Source organism: Bombus impatiens, unplaced genomic scaffold (assembly GCF_000188095.3).
Source record: "Bombus impatiens unplaced genomic scaffold, BIMP_2.2 scf_0129, whole genome shotgun sequence".
NCBI classification, from domain to species: Eukaryota; Metazoa; Arthropoda; class Insecta; order Hymenoptera; family Apidae; genus Bombus; species Bombus impatiens.
This window is the reverse complement of record NT_176548.1, coordinates 93,478-102,038: the sequence shown is the minus strand read 5'-3', so window position 1 is coordinate 102,038 and position 8,561 is coordinate 93,478. Positions and strand designations below refer to the sequence as shown.

Below are 8,561 nucleotides of genomic sequence, written 5' to 3'. Positions count from 1 at the left end.
GCCGTCCTCGACGGCGCCAAACGTCGCCTGGAACGGCTCTCACTCTTTCTTTGCGCTTCCTCCGTCCGACTCGCTTTCGATCGGAACGAGAATCGCGAGAAAAACGAGAGTGGTCGGACATTCCTGCGCGATGATTCTCCTAACCGACCGTTTTCCCCTCGCGAGCATCGGTTTCTCGGAAGCGAAACTTTCGATCGGTATCGCTCCGCGACTCTTACGAAAAAACGTTTTCGTTGTTTGAAAGCGGGAACGGCTTGAACTTCGGCCAGAGCACGATCGAACAATGGGTATCATTATTCCTTCGATAATCGCGATTCGAAAGGGCGAACCAGGTGTCGAGACGTTCCTATTGAAACGTCCCGTTTTCTTAGGTGCTATCTCCAAACCCACTAGAGTATACTTGGCGGTGGTATATAATTTGTGATAAGCGTAATCGGTGATAATTTCAGGAAGATCCGAGCGTCCACTCACCTGGAAGTGAAGTATGATGGTCCATATCAAACCTAGAGTCAACTTTGGGTTTCCATCGACAATGTCTTCAGCACGAATATTAACGAGCTTGATCTTCTTGTAGCGCAAAAAGTCAAGAGCCATTTGTACGTTCTGCAGCATGTGGAAACGCATCCGACCTCTCTCTCGCGGCTAAAAAACGATAAATTGAATTAATCGTACATCAAATCCTATTATATGGCACATAATCACCGTAATTACGATTAACCCTCGATTGACAAGGTTCAAACGATGTTACCTAACTGCTGGCGTTTCAAGATATTATTTATTGCTTATAAACATGGTGACCTGTTTAAACGGATAGAGGATACAGATCATCTACCCCTGTAATCCAGGTCAAGTTAGTCCCAGCCCGACAGTTACGTAACGAGCATTTCACCCTGGAAACCTACGGGTTAAGCGGACCAGCGCCAATTGCGTCTGTGCCGCATAAAAGAGTATCACGGAAGGAAACAAAATTTGGAATACTTACAAGATGCTCGCCCGAGAGTACCTCCAGCAAGGAAATGAGGTTGTGCCCGTCCCGCAGGTCTTCGAACAGATCTCCGACATGTCTGCTGGCCTGCAACAACGATTTCACGCATCAGAGCACTGATAAATGACTTCCTTGTTCAAGTGTCTCTCGACAATTCTATATAACTGAAAATAAAAACAAGCCATCGAACGAATCGAAATGTATGAAACAAGAAAATGGAGCGACTGCAACCAAAAATTAAACGTAAAAAAAGAAAAGATATGGTGCACACGGACGGGAGGACATTGAACAACGAACGGTGAACGATTACAAAACACGAAATACTAGGAACGTGTACGTGCAAACACACATAACGGATGTAGTGAGAAAGGGGATAAGGGAAGAACGGATTTCGATGAAGCAGGTATTCTGAAAAGATAGTCGCGTGTCTCGCGAAAATAAAGGTACATTACACGGCCGCGGTGCGTCACGTGCAAACGCAGTAATCGTGGCCCTCAAACTCACAGTTAAACTTTAAATGTCGGCCGCGATAAGCACGAATCTCAGGTATCGTAGAAATCACACGCAGATCGTTTAATTCGCGATAATTGCATTGCTTTTGCACGTCGACTTTTGCCACGGTTTCTCAACGGGCCTGTTCATTGATGGTTTCTTTAAGTGACAAATGGAAGCAGAGGGAAATATGAAAGGACGTTACTTGGAAAAACAATTAATTCACTCGATAAAACAAGACATTGCGTTTCTTGGAGCATGCGTGAAGTTCCTTCTAATGGCAACGTTCGTTAATATCACCTGCCCTGAACTTACAGTGGGGGAACAGCATGGTTGGTTGTTCACAAGAACGCACACGTGTAGGCACGTGTAAGTCTGAAAAAAACATCGATTGAAAAAGAAGCACGGCCCGAGTTATGTGTTTAGTTTCGAGTGGCTTGGACGCGACCGAAAGTAGCGGCAGGTTGCCAGTCACCGTCACACGGTACATCGTTCGTCTTCGTGTTAATTTGCTTGCAATTAACGTGTTCGAATCTACCACTACTCGTCGGTCGCATGGACGAGTGGTCCTTGACCGGAAAGCTCGGTGGCATGCAAGAATACAAAAACATCAGAGGTAACTTCCCCTTTGAGAATTGAGGACTTACAGTGGGTAATCCTTAATTGCATGTCAACGCTTCAAAGAACGAACCTAGAATGCAAAGCCTGGTTCCCGTGAACTATGACGAGTGAAAAGCAAGTGCTCGAGACGTCAGCGTTTGTTCTGCTAAGCGCGGTAAATTTGAAATTCATCGTCCGGCGCCGTCACTCTTTTCTTAACATTCTACGTCGTGAATATAAAACAGTTTCTTTGTGATCTTGCACTTTATACATTATGAAAACGCGCAAGAAATAAAAATCTTCGAGCATCTGCTTTTAACTCGTACGAAGCTGAAAAATCATAATTAACGTCTACCGAATGATAACTATTTTCAAATACTAAACTAGCGAGGGGGATAGCCTATCAACTTGAGCGAACCTAGGTTTACACATTAGTGCTATTGACATGCATTTTAATGATCATCCCATAATCTAAAAGAAACCCGAACCACTCGTCCCAATCGATCGTTCGCTGGAAAGAATATACGATGGATTCGTACCTTCACGTACTTCCAATGCTGTGGATAAGCGTAAAAGGATGAAAAGTAGAGAATTATTATTATGAATTTTCATTGGACAATGGGCCCTTATGTAATTGCAGGAATCTGCATGAAACAATCGATGCGTTGTCACGGGCACAACGAGCGGATCCGAGGTGGACGTTATGCTGCGCATAAGCGACGCGCTTTCAACTATTCTCGGGCGAGAGTAAAACGAAAGTAAAAACGGGTGAGCAGAAGCAGAGATCGAGTCGTCGTAGCTTTTTGCACTACCGCCCGGGACAACGACCGATCTTCGCGAATCGAAATCGAGTAAGCGATAAAAACGCGTACAGTTGATGGGCGTACGATCGATCCAGTATCTATGAATGAACGTTTGAAAAGAATTCATGATATTATCGCAAAGAGGATGTGTCTCATCCGAATGTTTCTTTGTAACATTGTTAACGCTCACTTCTTGGAACGATGATCTTCTCCAATTTCGTCCCAAGAATCATTGACGGCACATAAGGGAGAGTCACAGGATATCTTTATTATTCAACAGATCGGAATTCATGGACGCAGAAGTTACTTCAGCGGACCATTTCCTGGCACAAATGTTACGCAATGGCAACGGTGCGTCATAGCCAAGCATGCACTCACTCTTGAGCGATCGCAGCTAGGTTTTTTTCCTCTGCCCCTCCGCTACTGTGCAACACATCTCCGACAACAGGCTGGCTGTTTAACTGACTGATTGACTGATTGACTGACTGACTGACTGACTGACTGACTGACTGACTGACTGACTAACTGACTGACTGACTGACTGACTGACTGATTGAACCGTGCTTGCCTACCTGCGTACCTAACTACCTACTTATCCACCTACTTACCGGGCAAGAGGTGGTAAATCGGGAACGTCGTCCGCAGGAGAACGTTTCCGAATAAGGTCAGAGTTACGAGAGGAAAGGTGGGCGCGCGGAATCGAGCAGGTAGGTAGCCAAGAAAACCAGTACCGAGCAACGCGCAAATACGCAGTACCGTTCGCCGTAATATCCTGGAATTCATTACCGAAGTCAAAATAGGTTGATTGAAACTAATTAACCATCAATATAATCGACGATGGGACCGTATTCGTATGTATTTACTATTTCTTTTATTCTTCCCTTCTAAAGGGGAAAAAATATCAAAGAGAATCAGTATCAAATCAGTATCGAAAGAAATTTCTCTTACACTGCGAAACTGTGGCCAATTGATCGTTTTTTAATCAATGCGAAAATCTTTCATCTATTTGTGGGGCTGCGTGGTTCGTTCGGAAATGTATATACGAACCAGAGAGCGAAAGCTTTGAAGAAGGAGAAACAAGTAGGTAATGGAACAGGGGTCAGTTAAAGAGAGGGGTGAGTAATGCCGCACCTCGGTAGGCGCCGTTCTTCGTCGTCGCTCGATTTCGAAACGAACCGGGGTCGAAGAGCTAACTAACATAGGAAGAAAATAAGGCTCGATAACCCTCGAAATACCAATCGAGTTATACTCGCCGCTTACGAACACAGACCGCTTCAACCTTGCCTCTCTTCTCCTTTCTCCTTGACTTCTGACTTTGCATACGCGACCAACGTAACGAGAAAGCAATGCAGGGAATGTATCACTGCTCGATTTATCATTGAACGTGCACTCTTCTCTTTCTATCTCGAACGGGACAATCATCGTTTACGAACGATCATGTCCGTTCTTTTTTTTCTATTTTTTCTTTTTTTTCTTTTTTATTCTTTCCGAAAACAGAAGAAGAACCTGCGTCATCGTCGATTCGCGACGGTGCCACCGAGAGAGAGAGAGAGAGAGAGAGAGAGAGAGAGAGAGAGAGAGAGAGAGAGAGAGAGAGAGAGAGAGAGAGAGAGAGAGAGAGAGAGAGAGAGAGAGAGAGAGAGAGAGAGAGAGAGAGAGAGAGAGAGAGAGAGAGAGAGAGAGAGAGAGAGAGAGAGAGAGAGAGAGAGAGAGAGAGAGAGAGAGAGAGAGAGAGAGAGAGAGAGAGAGAGAGAGAGAGAGAGAGAGAGAGAGAGAGAGAGAGAGAGAGAGAGAGAGAGAGAGAGAGAGAGAGAGAGAGAGAGAGAGAGAGAGAGAGAGAGAGAGAGAGAGAGAGAGAGAGAGAGAGAGAGAGAGAGAGAGAGAGAGAGAGAGAGAGAGAGAGAGAGAGAGAGAGGGAGAGAGAGAGAGAGAGGGAGAGAGAGAGAGAGAGAGAGAGAGAAGAAACGAAGACGAGAGTCACGTGAGATCAAGGCTAACGTGTCTCGAGTTACGAGAATTGTTCGCGGTCGCGTGGCATGTCGACGGCGTCGGCGTCGTGGTCATCGTCGTCGACGTCGGTTGCGGTCACCGTGGTCGTCAGGACCATTAACGCGTCTACACCCATGGTTTCGTCACCGTCAGAATCGGCACTGGCATGTTGATGGTATCGTCGGCATCAGCGACCAGCGATCGGCATTGGAATAGATGCTGGCACCGCCGACGGCATCGTTTTTTCCGTCACGTGTTGACTCGAGAATGCGTACGACGCAGAACAGTGGCGGTGTTTGTTCAATTCAACGCATCGACGGTAGCACGATCATTCGAATCTCATTAATCAATCTACGTTACAAAAAAACAAGACAGAGAGCGAGAACATTCCTATATCGAAAAACCAAGTTTCCGCTGAAGAACATAGGCAACTACGCTGACTGGCAGCTGACTAATCGAAATAGCATTGACGGGGGTGAAGCCAAAAGAGGTGCGAGAAAAATGGAAGCAAAACGTTAAAACAAGGGGAAACTCGTCAAGAAACGAATCGAAACTATAGATTCGAATAATTTTCTCGATTTCACCCACTCGGTTTCCTCGATACGTTACCTTCTATAGCAGCGCGTGAAATACCCTCCTGGAAGGGATTACGGTCGACCCACGCGTACGTCCTACATGGAAAAAGAGACGGGTGCAGGAACAAGCACAACATATACGTATTGTATACTGGTGGATAAGAAGGTCCCCTATCGTTTACATATGTGGTTACGAAACAGCTGGTTGTCCCGGCGTTGCGCGCCGCTGCTCTCGTATGCTCACCTATCAGGTGTTTCGATATATTCCCTCGCGCCTCGACTCCACCAGCCGTGGCCTCCTGCTAAGGTCGCTCTAAAATTAGGTATCGTTCGATATTTTGAAGGAAGGGCCACGGCTGCCGTACGAGGAACAGTCTCCTCCCCTTATAATTCGCGGAATGCACCTAATCATTTCTTGTAGAAGAATTAGATCATAATTGGTAGATTGCACGCGCTCATACGCGCGCGTGTATGTATTATAGATCAATCCGAACTTACTGCTCGAACGTTTGTCGTCGAGCAGCAGGCCGATTTAAGTGAACGCCCATCGACTGTCACACCGCTTAAAACGCGAAATGTTTTCTATGATGTTTTGTATGATTCGAGAGGCTTACCTTTTTCAGATGCTTGTTCACCCATTTGGTAAATGTTTTCTTTTGGATCGCGTCTCGTTCGTCTGCAATCACAAAGAGGATCAATTTGTTAGAGACGTTGATTGCAAGGGTGAAAAGCGAACGTTGTCTTTCTACGCCTTCTCCGCTTCCTTTTCTCTAATGTATGCGATTGTACCGATTTCCTACGTTGAAGTTTAATTAAATCGTCAATTTCGATTTTATCACCGACACACGAGTTACGAGCGATCGTCTACGCGGGCAAACAGGCATCGGGCATCAGGCATCAAGGCAGTAAGCAGCCAAAGCAACAGTAGATAGACGGACAGGCAGACAGACAGGTAGGTGGTCGGGATGGATAGGAAAGTAGGTAGGCAGATAGATAGATAGGTAGATGGGTGTTTGTACGTAGGTAGTCACAAAGGAAAAGAACAGCCGATCGTGCATGCAAACAAGCGAAAGTGTGTTAAAACTTTGCCGAATTATTAGGAGGCTCTGTAAATGCCAAGTGCAGTCTGCCCATGTCCTCCCAACCTGTGCCCTAAACACCTGATCTCTAATAATAAAGCAATGGGATATCTATCCCCTTGTGTTCTGTACTTGTGCTATCTTGCTATGCTGTACGTTTCGAATAATCTGTCTTAGCAACCTTACAACGTCCATCGATGAAATATCCGCCAGTATTCGAACCGACATCGTTACACTAGATAGATACAAGTTCGACGACACTACTCGATCGCGAGATTAATCGAGTAGGAGGCTCCTGCTCGGACTTCGCAGTAGCAATTAATTACGGCCGATTATCCGATTCCGTGTAGCTGTAGGCTTTCATTAAGAAACACTTATTTAACCTCTCCGTGAACCAGGCGGAGACTGAAGACGATCGTAGCTAATACGAATAATGAACTCTCAGACCCTCGAACTATTGCTCAACTTCGAAAGGAGTCGCGAACAACGGTTTCGATGAATTCTCCCATTTTTGTGGCAACAACGTTACGAAATAGGTAAGGCAAACCTATTTACACCGTCTTACAACGATGCTTTTATGGAAGGTCCGCGTAATAGCAATTAAGTGTACGTTCGAGTCATACTTCGTCCGTAATGCGTTCATGAATTACCGAAACTCGTTATCCAATATACGATAAAGTAGATAAAAAAAAAGAAAGATCCGATCGATTAGGCTTATACGTGTACGTAATGGTTAAAAATAAATAAACACGTTTATTCTAATTGACGTGACAAGGTATTAACTCGTAATCGGTTCGATCGAAGTTCGTCGAAAAGCCGCATGTGCCTTGAAAGGAAAAAATATTCCAACGTAATCGAAAACAACGCTTCGGAAGAGTGGCATACCGAAGCACAATTGGAGATAAATTGGGACAATGAGAACATTCGTTCCCCGACTACACACATGGGATTTCGGAGCGTGTGATAACGGGGAACGATTGCTGGACGATCGTCCCTGGACATGAATTTGTTATGGAACGATGGAAAGGAAATCGCGATAAATGTTTTCCTGACGACAGCCCAAACAGGGAATTACGTGCTCACGTTTCTACGAACGTGGCACGTACTGAATTACGTACGCAAACCACGCGTACACGCCCCAAAAGAACTCTTTCGATAAAAGAGAACCGTTTGGCGAAAACGCTTGGTTATCACGCGCGATACATTCGTGAAATCGTTTCGTAAGTGAGACACTATCTACGTATGTGCATGTGCGTGGACAAAAGGAACAGCGCGTAACCCGTTTGTAAAAGCGGATTCTAATGTAAATGATTCTACATGGTCGAAACGCTAAGGAGGCGGGAAGCCTTGACTATCCACCACGATTCAATCCGGTAACAAAAGATCGGCGCGATATTAGACACACAAAGACACTTCAAGAAAGTTAGTCAATGTTAAATGAACAAAAAAGAAAAAAAAGAAAGAGAAATCAAAAACACTTTCAAAGTTCACAGACACGTGTTTGCGTCTATACATGGTTGCACTATACGCGCGAGAAAATTACAAGAATCGCGTAGGATTAAGAACTTTCTCGTATCGGACATTCGAGACTTTGGATCGGAGCTCGTCACGAGGCGCGAATTATTTTGCCCCGGCTATTTCCGAGGCTACTTCCGCGAAACATTCGGGTCAAACGGCAAAAGGTAAACGACCTCAAAAAAGATACTTCCGTTCACGGTATACTCTCAAACCGATACGAACTCTGGTTTACGCGATGCGTGTAATTCTCCGGTCTCCCTTTTCTCTCGATTTCTCCGCTTCTAACAAGCGGAATCTCGTTCTGACCGAGGAATATTCAAGGGAAGAGAACTCGGAGAATCGCACGTAGGGCTAGCTATTTCGTGCCGATTTGTCTCGATTCTCGGACGACAAAGACCAAGGGAGAAGCCAAAGCGAAGTCGATATAAAAAAAAAAAGAAAAAATATGAAAACGAGAGAAAATAAAAAAACGTGTGTTCGGGACAATTGAAAAAGAAGTTTCTATTGGCAGGACGAGGAG

The 8,561-nt window shown here is 45.2% G+C and overlaps 1 protein-coding gene and 1 long non-coding RNA gene across 25 annotated transcripts in view; one reads left to right on the top strand and one right to left on the bottom strand.

The window, feature by feature from the left end:
* The window catches only part of LOC100740130 (microtubule-actin cross-linking factor 1), a 54,258-nt gene that overhangs the window by 30,668 nt on the left and 15,029 nt on the right, over nt 1–8,561 (bottom strand). For 8 of the 24 annotated variants that reach the window (XM_012381179.3, XM_033318916.1, XM_033318918.1 and 5 more), the window contains 3 exons: nt 6,059–6,120; nt 983–1,072; nt 472–642 (listed from right to left, as the gene is read on the bottom strand). In XM_012381179.3, coding sequence (XP_012236602.1) covers nt 472–642; nt 983–1,072; nt 6,059–6,120 — 323 coding nt within the window. Of the gene's footprint in view, nt 1–471; nt 643–982; nt 1,073–1,792; nt 1,853–2,616; nt 2,635–6,058; nt 6,121–8,561 lie in introns of all 24 variants that reach the window. The other 16 variants (XM_033318907.1, XM_033318904.1, XM_033318903.1 and 13 more) reach the window with 3 other exon arrangements.
* Nucleotides 1,644–3,662, top strand: LOC112212185. The gene is made up of 3 exons (XR_002945991.2): nt 1,644–2,125; nt 2,718–2,928; nt 3,161–3,662. It is a non-coding gene; the product is annotated as an uncharacterized LOC112212185 (long non-coding RNA).